The sequence below is a fragment of the Catharus ustulatus genome, chromosome 12, assembly GCF_009819885.2.
Source record: "Catharus ustulatus isolate bCatUst1 chromosome 12, bCatUst1.pri.v2, whole genome shotgun sequence".
Classification (NCBI taxonomy): Eukaryota; Metazoa; Chordata; class Aves; order Passeriformes; family Turdidae; genus Catharus; species Catharus ustulatus.
This window is the reverse complement of record NC_046232.1, coordinates 20,360,833-20,376,197: the sequence shown is the minus strand read 5'-3', so window position 1 is coordinate 20,376,197 and position 15,365 is coordinate 20,360,833. Positions and strand designations below refer to the sequence as shown.

Genomic DNA, 15,365 nt, shown 5'->3' with positions numbered 1-15,365 from the left:
CAAATGATGGTTCTGGTGGGCTGGAGAAGGGAAGGATCCAGGGAGACCTTGGAGAAGTTTCCAGAAGGGGCTCCAGGAGAGCTGGGGAGGGATTTGGGATCAGGGATGAAGGGACAGGACACAGGGAATGGTTTCAGAGTGGAAAAATGGGGATTTAGATGGATTTTGGATCCCTGGAATGTTCAAGGTGAGGTTGGACAGGGTTTGGGATGGTGAAGGACCCTGGCCATGGATTGGGATCAGATTTAAGGTCTCTTCCAGCCCAAACCATTCCAGGATTCCCATAGAAAACAAATGCCCAGGGGAGAGGAGCAGCCCTGCAGAGGTTTGGGCTGGGCTCCCACAGCACCTGAGCTGCTGCAAAGAACAAACTGGGACTGCAGGGCTGGGAGGGAGCAGGAGAATCCAGCCCTGCTCACCCAGAGCTGCTCAGGGCAGACTCTAGTTACCCCATCACCAACTCCCCAAACTCCAGGTATTCCATCACCCCAAATTCCAGTTACCCAATCACCATCCCCCCAAACTCGTTATCCCATCACCACCATCCCAAACTCGTTATCCCATCTCCCCCCAAATTCATTTTCCCATCACCAATCCCCAAACTCTAATTATCTCATCACCCCAAATTCTAGTTATCTCATCACCACCACCCAAATTCCAGTTTTATCCCATCACCAAACCCCAAATTCCAGTTATCCCATCTCCCAAACTCCAGTTATCCCATCACCACCACCTCAAATTCATTATCCCATCCCCCCCAAATTCATTATCCCATCACCAATCCCCAAATTCATTATCCCATCATCACCCCCCGCAAACTCCAGTTATCCCATCACCCCAAATTCCAGTTACCCAATCACCACCACCCCAAATTCCATTTATACCATCCCCCCAAACTTGTTATCTCATCACCAATCCCCAAATTCATTATCCCATCACCAACCCCCAAATTCCAGTTATCCCATCAGCATTTCCCCAAATTCATTATCCCATCACCATCCCCAAACTCCAGTTACCCCATCACCCCAATTTCCAGTTATTCCATCACCATCCCTCTAAATTCCAGTTTATCCCATCACCACCACCCAAATTTGTTATCCCATCACCCCAAATTCCAGTTTTATCCCATTACCATCACCCCAAACTCGTTATCCCATCATCCCAAATTCCAGTTTTATCCCATCACCACCACCCAAATTTGTTATCCCATCACCCCAAATTCCAGTTTATCCCATTACCACCCCCAAACTCCAGTTACCCCATCACCCCAAATTCCAGTTTATCCCATTACCATCCCCCAAACTTGTTATCCCATCACCCCAAATTTGTTATCCCATCACCCCAAACTCCAGTTTATCCCAAATTTGTTATCCCATCCCCCTCCATCCCATCTCCAGGGATGCTCAGGGCTCATCCCAGCTGCAGCTGCTCCCACATTTCATTTCTGCAGGGTAATGGGGCACCCCCAGGCTGCCTGAGACGGGGAATGGAGCCCAGGGCAGATGGAAACTTCTGGAATGTTCCACCCCAAGTGCAGAACTGCTGGAGGAAATTGCTGCAGGCAATTAAACTCCCTCATTTCTGCCTCTTTTCCAATCCCTGGGCTGGGACATCATCCACAGCCACTTCTCTCCCAATGACTCAACTTCCAAGTGAAGCCTTCTGCTCCCACAGCATTCTGGCAAGATGGGAAATGATGTTCCCATCCCAGATCCTGGAAACTCCCAAATTAATGAGGCCATCATTAGGGCTTGATGGTTATTTTTCCTTTATGCTCCTGCTGCTGGAGTTACAAAAGCTCACTGTAAAATAAATCCCAGGAGGCTGAGCCATGCCCTGAGCTGAGTTTAGGACCTCTGACTTCTCCTTTCTGCTTGAAAAACAAAACATGAAAACCACAAAATAAGAAGAAAATAAGAAAACAATAAGAAGAGAATGAGAATAAAGTAAGAAGAAAAAAATAAGAATAAAGTAAGAAAAAAATAAGAATAAAGTAAGAAAAAAATAAGAATAAAGTAAGAAAAAAATAAGAATAAAGTAAGAAAAAAATAAGAGGTAAGAATAAAGTAAGAAGAAAATAAGGATAAAAGAAGAAGAAAATAAGGATAAAAGAAGAAGAAAATAAGGATAAAAGAAGAAGAAAATAAGGAAAAAAGAAGAAGAAAAAGAAAAAACAAGAAAAAAACAAGAAAAAAACAAGAAAAAAACAAGAAAAAAACAAGAAAAAAACAAGAAAAAAACAAGAAAAAAACAAGAAAAAAACAAGAAAAAAACAAGAAAAAAACAAGAAAAAAACAAGAAAAAAACAAGAAAAAAACAAGAAAAAAAAACAAGAAAAAAAACAAGAAAAAAAAACAAGAAAAAAACAAGAAAAAAACAAGAAAAAAAACAAGAAAAAAAAAACAAGAAAAAAAAAACAAGAAAAAAACAAGAAAAAACCAAGAAAAAACCAAGAAAAAACCAAGAAAAAAACAAGAAAAAAAAACAAGAAAAAAAAAACAAGAAAAAAAAAACAAGAAAAAAAAAACAAGAAAAAAAAACAAGAAAAAAACAAGAAAAAAACAAGAAAAAAACAAGAAAAAAAACCAAGAAAATACCAAGAAAAAACCAAGAAAAAACCAAGAAAAAAACAAGAAAAAAACAAGAAAAAAACAAGAAAAAAACAAGAAAAAAACAAGAAAAAAACAAGAAAAAAAGAAAAAGGAAGAAAAAAAGGAACAAAAGAAAAAATTTTAAAATAATTTTAAAAATTAAAAAATAATTTAAAAATAATAAGAAATAATAAGAATAAAACCTTCATCTTGCTTCTGTATAAAGGAAACAGCGACACATCAAGACCTGATTATTCAGTAATCACCTGCCAGAGAGAAATGCTTCCACTCTGCAATATTTAAGTTCAAAATAAACAAAACCAAAGATTTGAGGTGTAAATAATTGAATGAAGCTGGGCCTGGCTGGCAAAGCACATCCAGAGATTCCAAAATCCTTCACCTGAGGAAAGATCTCAGAGAAATCTCTGCTGGAGCCCAAGGATGCAGCACAGAGCAGATCCCTTCAACCTCTTTTGGAATGACCAGGGAATGATTTATTCCCAAAAAAAAAGGAATTTAACCAAATCCAGAGGTGTCCTGCATGATTTATTCCCAAAAAAAGGGAATTTAAACAAATCCAGAGATGTCCTGCATGATTTATTCCCAAAAAATAAATGCAATTTAAGCAAATCCAGAGGTGTTCTGCCACACAGATGTTTGGGAAGAGCCCAAATCCTGCATTCTCCACCCCACCATCAAATAGTTAAAAATGTATAAAACTGGATTTAAATATTAAATATTCCAGTGGGAACCAGAGTGACACAACCAAACCTCCAGCAGCTCACCCAGCTGCTTTTTGCCAGCAGATTTTTACCCTTTTCTTGACAATTTTACCCCAAACCAGGCTCATTCTGCTTGCTGAGCAGCACTGCAAGAGTTCCTGCTTTTGCTGGAATGTTCGAGAAGCACTTGGGGCTGCTTTTAGATTTTCTCACATATTTCTGAACATGCAAGCAGAGCTAATTAACTGCTTTTGCCATGTCTTACAGGAGAATTTTGATCCTTCCTTAATTAAGCAAACAGCAGATCAAAAGGTAGGGGCAGAATGAGATGTCAAAGAGCCATAAAATCCTTTCTTTTTAGAACAGGAAAAACATTTAGATTCAGCAACTTCTCCCTGGAAATATTGCTATAAAGTATTGATTTTTTTACCAGGCTCAATTGACTGAAAAGTTGTTTGTATAGCAATATTGGCCAAGCCAATATAGTGGAACAATTTTGCTCCACACAGTAATCAAGTGTATTTCTAAAGTATAATTATACTGTCATAAAAATAAAGCTAAGACACCTCTTCTCCAAGCCATAAACCACTTGCAGCTGTAAAGAACCCAAATAAATGAAATCCATTTTCTAACTAAACATAGCCTTCCAAAGAGAACAACCAGGAAAAGTGATCAATACTTCAATCTCAATAAAATATCCCAATAGTGCTTCATTCCCATGGAAAAAAAAAATAATGAAATAAATAAAAATATAAAAAAAAAAAGAAAATTTTTGCTCAGCGACCTGCGACGTGTTCCCTGAGCAGCAGGAATATTTCACTGCCATAATGGATAGGAGGGAGGATAAACAGCTGGGAAAAGGGGGGGAGTAAAAAATAAATATAAAAATAAACAACAAAAAAAAACCTGAGATAAGGAGAATAAAAAGATAAAAAGGGCGTAGACAGGCTCGTGGTTCAGCTGCAGATCGATCTCCAGGCTGCAGAGGGAAACTGCCCCAACCTCTGCAATTCATTTCACCTGACAAATGTTCATTGATTTACTGGGATAAAACATCCCTGGGCACTGCAGCTCCCTGGCAGGATCCCAGCTGGAATTCCTGATTTCCTGCTGGGCTGGGAATGGCTTGGGAAGGGGGGATTGTGTCACAGGGATGGGAATGGTCAGCTGGGGAGGAGAAGGGTCCAGGAATCATCAGAGACCCTGCCAGGACCTAAAGGGGCTCCAGGAGAGCTGGGGAGGGATTGGGGACAAGGGACAGGACATGGGAATGGCTGCAGAGTGGAAAAATGGAGATTTAAATGGGATTTTGGGCAGGAATTCCTGGCTGGGATGGGATGAGATGGGCTGGAACCAGGCTGGGAGAGCTGGGAATGCTCACTTGGAGAAGGATCCAGGGAAAGCTCAGAGCCCCTGCCAGGACCTAAAGGGGATCCAGGGGAACTGGGGAGGGATTGGGGACAAGGGACAGGACATGGGAATGGTTTCAGAGTGGGAAAATGGAGATTTAAATGGATATTGAGTAGGAATTCCTGGCTGGGATGGGATGAGATGGGCTGGAGCCAGGCTGGGAGAGCTGGGAATGTTCAGATGGAGAGGAGAAGGATCCAGGCAGAGCTCAGAGCCCCTTCCAGGACCTAAAGGGGATCCAGGAGAGCTGGGGAGGGATTTGGGATAAGGGACAGGACATGGGAATGGCTCCAGAGTGGAAAAAAATGAAATTTAAATGGGATATTGGGGAGGAATTTCTGGCTGGGATGGGATGGGCTGGGAGAGCTGGGAATGTTCAGCTGGAGAAGGGAAGATCCAGAGAGAGCTCAGAGCCCCTGCCAGGACCTAAATGGGATCCAGGGGAACTGGGGAGGGATTTGGGGACAAGGGACAGGACACAGGGAATGGTTTAAACTGGGAGAGGAAAAGGATGGGTGGGATATTGAGAATGGGATGGGAGAGCTGGGAATGTTCACTTGGAGAGGAGAAGGTTCCAGGGAAAGCTCAGAGCCCCTTCCAGGACCTAAAGGGGACCCAGGAGAGCTGGGGAGGATCAGGGATGGAAGGACAGGACATGGGAATGGTTTCAGAGTGGAAAAATGGAGATTTAAATGGGATTTTGGGTAGGAATTCCTGGCTGGGATGGGCTGGAGCCAGGCTGGGAGAGCTGAGAATGTTCAGATGGAGAGGAGAAGGATCCAGGAAATCCTCAGAGCCCCTTCCAGGACCTAAAGGGGATCCAGGAGAGCTGGGGAGGGATTTGGGATCAGGGATGGAGGAGAACCAGGCACAGAAACTGCCCTGACACAGGGAAAAAATGGGAAATGTCCAAGTGACCCCTCCAGGCTGGGAATGTCAGCCCCAGGATGGGGAACACAGAATTTCCACCTTTAAACTCTCTTTTATCCCAAATTCCCTGAGGAACCCTCTCAGCCTCCTCACCTGGCAGCAGCACCTCACTGAGCTCCAAAGCACAACATTCCTAATAATAATAATAATAATAATAATAATAAAATCTATAATTAAATCAGAAAACACCATTTCCTCAAGCCCCAGGAATAAACACCCAGGAGTTTCTGAGCCTTCCACCTCCAAGCCAACCTGAATTTTTTTCCCAGACTCCATCCCAAGCCTGAATTTCCTCCTTGGAATCTCTGGAAATTCATTTCCACCAAACCTTCTGCTTTATTTTGCAAAGCTGTCAGCCTATCAGAAACTAAACTAAATGCACTGTGGCTTATTTAAAAAAAAAATGTTAATATCAAAGTTAAAATGTGTAAGGTATAAACAAAACCCTAAAGGATGCTGGGTTACTGTAGATGGTAAATAGATCTCTGGAGAAAACTTTTTTATTTTTATTTTTATTCCTCCCTCAGGGCTTTCTGACAAAGTCTGGATTTCCTAATTCCCACTGGAATATTTTTCATACCCCACTGCAGACTATTAAGTCCCAGATATCACATTTTGCAGCTCAAACTTTGCACCATGCATAAGAAGGAGTTTTCTCCACAGGAAAAATCTTATTATTGAAATTTTGACAGGATCAAAATCAATCCTGGCAATCCCAAATCCATGATGCACATCCCAAATTCCCCTGGTGGGATCTGTTACCCAGAAAGGATCCTGTGTTAAAAACAGAATTGAACACCCCAAAATATTTTAAAAGTTCACAGCAAGATTTTTTTTTCCTGCAGAGCACCCAAAAATTAAAAAAAAAAAAAGGCTGTGAAATCTGAATTTTTGGACAGATTTTCAGTGCAATCTGATTTTTCTGACACATTCCCACTGCAATCCAAATTTTTGGACAGATTCCCAATGAAATCTGATATTTCTGGAGACAGATTTCCAGTGAAATCTTGTATTTCTGAAGACAGATTTCCAATGAAATCTGATATTTCTGGAGAGATTTCCAGTGCAATCTGAATTTCTGGAGAGATTTCCAATGAAATCTGAATTTCTGGCCACATTTCCAGTACAATCTGAGTTCCTGGCCATGTTTCCAGTGCAATCTGAATTTTTTTTCACATTCCCAGTACAATCTGAATTTCTGAACGTGTTTCCCAGTACAATCTGAGTTGCTGGCCATATTCCCTGTACAATCTGAATTTCTGCACAGGTTTCCAATGAAATCTGAATTCCTGGCCACGTCCCCAGTACAATCTGAATTTTTCTCCACATTCCCAGTACAATCTGGCCATGTTCCCAGTGCAATCTGAATTTTTTCCAGTACAATCTGAATTTTCCCAGTACAATCTGGGCTCCTGGCCATGTCCCCAGTACAATCTGAATTCCTGGCCATGTTCCCAGTGCAATCTGAATTTTGTTCCACATTACCAGTACAATCTGAATTTTCCCCAGTACAATCTGAATTCCTGGCCATGTACCCAGTACAATCTGAGTTTTCCCAGTACAATCTGAATTTTTCCCAGTACAATCTGGGCTCCTGGCCATGTCCCCAGTACAATCTGAATTTCTGGCCATGTTCCCAGTACAATCTGTATTTTTCCCAGTACAATCTGAATTTTTCCCAGCACACTCTGAGCTCCTGGCCATGTCCCCAGTAAAATCTGAATTTTTCCCAGTACAATTTGAATTTTCCCAGTACAACCTGAATTTCCCCAGCACACTCTGAGTTCCTGGCCATGTTCCCAGCACAATCTGAATTTCTGGCCATGTCCCCAGTGCAATCTGAATTTTTCTCCACACTCCCAGTACCATCTGATTTTTCCCAGTACAACCTGAGCTCCTGACCATGTCCCCAGTACAATCTGAATTTTTCCCAGTACAATCTGAATTTTCCCCAGCACACTCTGAGCTCCTGGCCATGTTCCCAGTACAATCTGAATTTTTCCCAGTAAAATCTGAATTTTTCCCAGTACAATTTGAATTTCCCCAGCACAATCTGAATTTCCCAGCACACTCTGAGCTCCTGGCCATGTCCCCAGTACAATCTGAATTTTTCCCAGCACAATCTGAATTTTCCCAGTACAATCTGAGCTCCTGGTCATGTTCCCAGCACAATCTGAATTTTTCCCAGTACAATTTGAATTTTCCCAGTACACTCTGAATTTCCCAGCACACTCTGAGCTCCTGACCATGTCCCCAGTAAAATCTGAATTTTTCCCAGTACAATATGAATTTTCCCAGTACAATCTGATTTTTTCCAGCACAATCCATATTTTCCCAGCACACTCTGAGCTCCTGGCCAGGCCCTGCCCCTCCACCCCACTCACTTGTAGACGGTGCCGCCGTTGCCGTGGCCCAGGATGTCGCGGTAGCGAATGTCTTGTTCATTCATCTCCACAAGAAAGGAAGGAAAAAACAAAAGAGAGATGTCATTTGGGGATGGAAATGTCAAGGAAAAGCAACTCCAGGCCATAAACAACAAGCAGTCTGGGTCATCCCAAGTTCAGCTGCAAGGAGGAGAAGATCAATACAACATTTGCTGTCCAATTTATAAAAGACGATACCAAGGGACAAAGTGATGGAAAGTTTAATGACAATTTGTTTGCCTGGGTCATTTCATTAAAGTTTGATAAAAGGTGTCAAAATGGAATGATATAATAGAGCTCAGGAGGGTCAGGGCACGGGGAGGGAGAGGGAAAGGGGAAGTTGGAGGGGAATGGGAATAATCCTGGCAGCTGGGAAAGTTCAGGGTTTATTCTGGGATTGTTCGGGATTTATTCTGGGATAATTCAGGATTTATTGTGGGATCGTTCAGGATTTATTGTGGAATTATTCAGGATTTATTCAGGAATTATTCAGGAATTATTCAGGAATCATTCAGGATTTATTGAAGATTTATTCTGGAATTAGTCAGGATTTATTGTGGGATTGTTCAGGATTTATTCTGGAATTGTTCGGGATTTATTCTGGGATTATTCAGGATTTATTGTGGGATTGTTCAGGATTTATTCTGGGATTGTTTAGGATTTATTGTGGAATTGTTTGGGATTTATTCTGGAATTATTTAGGATTTATTCAGGATTTCTTCTGGGATTATTCAGGATTTATTGTGGAATTGTTCGGGATTTATTCTGGAATTATTCAGGATTTATTCTGAAATTGTTCAGGATTTATTCTGAAATTATTCAGAATTTATTCTGGGATTGTTCAGGATTTATTGTGGAATTATTCAGAATTTATTCTGGGATTGTTCAGGATTTATTCTGGGATTGTTCAGGATTTATTCAGGATTTATTCTGGAATCATTCAGGATTCATTCAGGATTCATTCAGGATTCATTCAGGATTCATTCAGGATTCATTCTGGGATTATTCAGAATTTATTCTGGGATTGTTCAGGATTTATTCTGGAATTATTCAGGATTTATTCAGGAATTATTCAGGATAATTGAGCTTGATTGAGTGGCAGTAGGGATGTGCTGCACAGTTCAGTTTATACATTTTTTTAATCTAAAGAATATATTTTAAATTTAAAAAAAACAATCTGGAATTGCAATCAAAGTAGTTTTCCTTGAAATAATCAAATTTTTTTGCCTTAATCTTTGCACTCATTGGGATGACTGAGAAATTCAGCTGATGAAAGCTCTGCACACTGCAAATTCCTGAATTTGGCTTTTTTTTATAAATATATTTGGATTTTACAACAGTTTAACACATTGCCAAAGAAGAATTCAAACATAAAATTCCAGAACCAATTCAAATATAAAATCCCAGAACCAATTCAAAAAATAAAATCCCAAAAGCAATTCAAATAAAAAAATTCCAGAACCAATTCAAATATAAAATCTCAGAAACAATTCAAATATAAAATCCCAAAAGCAATTCAAATATAAAATCCCAGAACCAATCCAAATATAAAATTCCAGAACCAATTCAAATATAAAATCCCAGAAATAATTCAAATATAAAATCCCAGAACCAATCCAAATATTCAAACATAAAATCCCAGTTCAACTTCTGGACAATCACAATTATTCTGATTTTGCACAAATTAAAAACATCATAAATATAATTTTTTTAATGCACATTTCCATTTCAAAATAAATACTTTAATCAGAATTAATTCTCATTAAACAATTTGCTTTTCCACCAAGATTCCCCCACTGCCTGATCATTTTAAATAGAAAATGTTTGGGCAAATCCTGCTTTGAAAAGATAATTTCCAAGGAAAAATGAACTTGTTTTCAGTAATTAATTGTATTTTATGGGACACCAAGTTCAATATTTCACAGGTTAAAAATGGCATTTTTGTGCATTAACACAAACTGAAATGTCCCAAGGAGTCAATACTCAGCATTTCTAATGAGCAGAAAATGAAATATTTTATTGATTTATAAGCAGTTGGGAGGACAGGAATGATTAATCCAAAATTGATGGTTTTGGGTTTTTTTTCCTTTTACTACCTGAGAAAAAAATGTGAATTCTCACTGGGATTGCTGAGATAACTCCAATTAGAAGGTGATTATTATTTCTATTTTCTATATTTATTTAGTATATATTTATTATATATTTTATATCCTACAGAGGATCCCTAAAATAAAAATAATTTTAATTTCTCCCAGCCTGCAGGTTTGGTCACTTTAAGGAGTTTTGCTTTTCCAAGTTGGATCCTCACAACAAATTATGATCAAAATTCCCAATAAATCCTGATAAATTCAAAGTGTTTTTTCTATAAATTAAGAACAAAATTCCCAATTAATCCTGATAAAATCCAGGTGGGTTTTTTTGTAAATTAAGAACAAAATTCCCCATAAATCCTGATAAATTCAAGGTAGATTTTTCTATAAATTAAGAACAAAATTCCCAATAAAATCAAGGATTTTTTCTATAAATTAAAACCAAAATTCCCAATTAATCCTGATAAAATCAAGGTGTTTTTTCCATAAATTAAGAATAAAATTCCCAATAAATCCTGAAAAATTCAAGGTGTTTTTTTCTAAATTATTAAAACCAAAATTCCCCATAAATCCTGATAAAATCAAGGTAGATTTTTCTATAAATTAACACCAAAATTCCCAATAAGGTGTTTTTTCTATAAATTAAAACCAAAATTCCCAATTAATCCTGATAACATCCAAGTGGGTTTTTTGTAAATTAAGAACAAAATTCCCAATAAATTCTGACAAATTCAAGGTGATTTTTCTATAAATTAAGAACAAAATTCCCAAATAATCCTGATAAAATCAAGGTGAGATTTTAGGAACTATTAAGAACAAAATTCCCCATAAATCCTGATAAATTCAAGATTTTTTTTCTAAATTATTAAAACCAAAACTCCCAATAAATCCTGATAAATTCAAGGTGGTTTTTCTATAAATTAAGAACAAAATTCCCAATAAATCCTGATAAAATCCAGGTGGGTTTTTTTGTAAATTAAGAACAAAATTCCCCATAAATCCTGATAAAATCAAGGTGTTTTTTCTATAAATTAAAACCAAAATTCCCAATAAATCCTGATAAATTCAAGGTAGATTTTTCTATAAATTAAGAACAAAATTCCCAATAAAATCGAGATGTTTTTTCTATAAATTAGGAACAAATTCCCCATAAACCCTGACAAATTCAGGGTGATTTTTGGTAAATAATGAAGCCCCCAGTGAGCCCTGGGTGGGAGCCCAGCACCAATGAGGAGCTGAAATCCAAATTTCCAGCAGCTCCTGATGAACTCCTGCCACCCCCCTGAGTGACAGCAGGGAAATAAATATTGATAAATATTGATAAATAATGATAAATAAATATTTATATCCCATCCCCTGCAGGGCAGCCAGCACAGAGCCATTCCTGACCTGCCAATATTTGATTTTCCTGAAGAACCAGGGGCTCTGTTTTTCATGGTTTTTATCAATTCCTGATTAAAGAAAATGGAAACCACCAGGGGGGAATTTATTGGGAATGGTTCCCAGCTGAAAATGGTAAAAAATCATCAAAAATAAAGATTAATTAATGGTAAATGGCACTTAATCCCCCCCAAAATAAAAAAAAATTAAAATTTTATCCAGAAACCCAGATCCAGTTGTGGATCTGTGAGCAGAATTTTGCAGAAATTGAAATAAATAATTTGCACTCAATAAATTCTTGATTAAAGAAAATGGAAACCACCAGGGGAATTTTATTAGGAATGGCTCCCAAAAAATCAACAAAAATAATAAACCAGGCTTAAGTTATCATAAGTGGGATTTAATCCCCCCCAAAATGAATAAAAATTAAAATTTTATCCTGAAACCCAGCTCCAGCTGTGGATCTGTGAGCAGAATTCTGCAGGAATTGAAATAATTTCTAAATAAATAAAAATTCAAATATTTGCCAGTAAATAAAAATTCAAGTATTTGCAAGGAAATAAATTTTCAGCTATTTGTAAATAAATAAAAATGCAGCAATTTCTAAGAAAATAAAAACTTATTTCAGAATAAATAATCCCAGATCCCAGCCCTGCAGCTCCCAGCACCCACCTGGCCATTGGCGAGGATTTTCTTCAGCTCTGCTGAGGATTTTTTTAAGCTGGAAAAGAAACAAAACCAAATAAGATTATTTTTCTGATTTTAAATAATTTTTTAGAATTTTTTTAGGTTTTTTTTAAGATTTTTTTTTTCGATTTTTGGGGTTTTTGTAAGACTTTTTAAAGATTTTTTTGGTACTTTTTAAAAGATTTCTTTTGGATTTTTTTTAGACTTTATTGGGGGGGTTTTCGATTTTTTGGGGGGTTGTTTTTTATTTCTTCTTTTTGGTTGTTGTCCTTTTGGTTTTTTGGGGTTTTGGGGGTTTGGGGGTTTTTTGGGGTTTTTTTATAGATTTTTTGGTATTTTTTCTATATTTTTTGTTTGTTTTTTGTTGTTGTTGTTTTGATTTTTGGGGATTTTTTTTAGATTTTTTGATACATTTTTAAAATATTTCTTTCAGATCTTCTTTTTGTTTTTTAGATTTCTGTTAGATTTTTATTAGAATTTTTTTTAGATTATTTTTATTACATTATTTTTAATGCCCAAGGTCATTTCACTCCAAGTGAGCACAACTGGAACTTGAGGCTCCAAATTCTGAGATGAAACCCAAAGAGAAAATGTGGAGAGATCAGGGATGGAGGAAAAGCACTGAACAATTAAAAAAAAAAATCAAATTTTCCCCTTCCACACAACCTGTACAAGTTTTTATTCACCAAGTCTAAGGGGGAAAATAAATTTAAAATAAAAAAAAAAAAAGTCAAAAATCCCTTCATGGGAGGAGGAGGAAAAAAGGAGAAAAAAGAAGAATTCCAGCACTGAATTTAATGGATTTAATTCTCACTGATTTTAATTCCATCAGTGAATTTAATTAATTTAATCCTCACTGATTTTAACTCCATCACTGAACTTATGGATTTAATCATCACTGAATTTAATTGACAGGGTAAAACCTTGAATGGCTTCAAACTTCTTCCAAAACTCCCAAAATCTGATTTATTCTGACAAACTTTTCCCCTAAAATCTGAATTATTTTGACAAACTTTCCCCCTAAAATCTGAATTATTCTGACAAACTGTTCCCCCAAAATCTGATTTTTCTGACAAACTCTTCCCCTAAAATCTGATTTATTCTGACAAACTTTTCCCCTAAAATCTGATTTTTCTTTTCCTTGGAGCTCCAACCACAAACTGCCTGGGCAGCAAAACTTTCTCTCAAAGAGACTGAAGTTAAAAAAAAAAAAGAGACATTCTGAAGTTAAAAAAAAAAAAGCAAAAAGTACAAAATAAGATATTCTTGAAAGGGCAGAGCACGTGAGCTGATCACAGCTGATTATTAACAGGAACAAAACCCAGATTTCAGATTTGCTGCTTTGGAAACTTTTCCCTCAAAATCTGAATTTTCTGACCAACAGTTCCCCCAAAATCTGATTTTTCCTGACAAACTCTTCCCCTAAAATCTGAATTATTTTGACAAACTGTTCCCCTAAAATCTGATTTTTTTCTGACAAACTGTTCCCCCAAAATTTGATTTTTTCCTGACAAACTGTTCCCCTAAAATGTTTTTTTTTTCTGACAAACTTTTCCCCCAAAATATGATTTATTCTAACAAAATTCTCCCCTAAAATCTGATTTATTCTGACAAACTGTTCCCCTAAAATCTGATTTTTCTTTTCCTTGGAGCTCCAACCACAAACTGCCTGGGCAGCAAAACTTTCTCTCAAAGAGACTGAAGTTAAAAAAAAAAAAGAGACATTCTGAAGTTAAAAAAACCAAGAAAAAAGTACAAAATAAGATATTCTTGAAAGGGCAGAGCACGTGAGCTGATCACAGCTGATTATTAACAGGAACAAAACCCAGATTTCAGATTGGCTGCTTTGTTCTTTAATGGGCCTCTTGAAAGAACAACACGAAAAAAAAAAATTTAAATTAAATTTCCCAAGGAAACATAAAGTTGATCCTGTCATCTTTCATGATTAACAATTTGTGAACATGAAAACAAAGAGAGACTTTCAGGGACTTCAAAAACAGAACTGCAGAAGGTTCTGGAGGAGGAATGGCAATTAAACAGCAGAGGAGGTGACAAAGAATCTTCCAGAAGCTTCTTTAGTGCAGGAAAAATCTGATTTATTCAGCCTCTATTAGGGGGGAGAGCACCAGGATATTCTGATTTATTTGGGGTTTTTTTGGTGCTCTGCAATGGGCTGAGTGGGACCAAACTTGGCCAGGATATTTGGATTTTTGTTGGGTTTTTTTATATTTGGTTTGTGTTGTTTTGGGGTTTTTTTTTATTATTATTTTTGTGTGTGTGTGGATTTTTGGGGTTTTTTTGGTTGTGTTTTTTTGGGGGGTTGGGGGTTTTTGGGTTTTTTTTAATTTGGTTTTTGTTGTTTTGGGGAGTTTTTTATTATTATTATTTTTGTGTGTGTGTGGATTTTTGGGGTTTTTTGTTGTGGTTTTTTTGGGTGGGGTTGGGGGTTTTTGGGGGTTTTTTTATTTGGTTTTTGTTGTTTTGGGTTTTTTTTTATTATTATTATTTTTGTGTGTGTGGATTTTTGGGGTTTTTTGTTGTGGTTTTTTTGGGGGGGCGGGTTGGGGTTTTTTGTTTTGTTTTTTTTATTTTTGTGTGGGTGTGATTTTGGTTTTTTGGGGGTTTTTTGTGGTGTTTTTTTATATGAGTGTTGGTTTTTGGGGTTTTTTGTTGTGGGTTTTTTGGGGGGGGTTGGGGTTTTTTGGGGTTTTTGTTTTGTTTTTTTTATTTGTGTGGGTGTGTTTGGTTTTTTTGGGGGTTTTTTTTGGTTTGGGTTTTTTAATATGGGTGTTGGTTTTGGGGGTTTTTTGTTGTGGTTTTTTCTGGGGGGGTTGGGGTTTTTTTGGGGGGTTTTTTTTGGGTTTTTTAAATTTTTGTGTGGGTGTTTTTGGGGTTTTTTGTTGTGGTTTTTCTTGGAGTTCTTTTGGGTTTTTTCTTTGTTTTGGTTTGGTTTTTTTATTTTTGTGTGTGAGTGTGTTTGGGTTTTTTGGGGTTTTTTGATTTTTTTGGGGGTGGTTTTTTTTTGGTTGTTTGGGGTTTTTTTGGGGTTTTTTTAGGGTTTTGGTTTGGTTTTTGTTTATTTTCTGTAGCATTTTTTGGGGCTTTTTTGTTTGTTTTGGGGGGGTTTTTTGT

At 37.3% G+C, this 15,365-nt stretch overlaps 1 protein-coding gene across 2 annotated transcripts in view; it reads right to left on the bottom strand.

Moving 5' to 3' along the window:
- The window catches only part of MAP2K5 (mitogen-activated protein kinase kinase 5), a 129,609-nt gene that overhangs the window by 95,553 nt on the left and 18,691 nt on the right, over window positions 1-15,365 (bottom strand). For both annotated transcript variants that reach the window (XM_033070741.2, XM_033070742.1), the window contains exons 7-8: window positions 12,219-12,267; window positions 8,038-8,102 (exon numbers count right to left, since the gene is read on the bottom strand). In XM_033070741.2, the coding sequence (XP_032926632.1) occupies window positions 8,038-8,102; window positions 12,219-12,267 (114 nt within the window). The remainder of the gene's footprint in view (window positions 1-8,037; window positions 8,103-12,218; window positions 12,268-15,365) is intronic.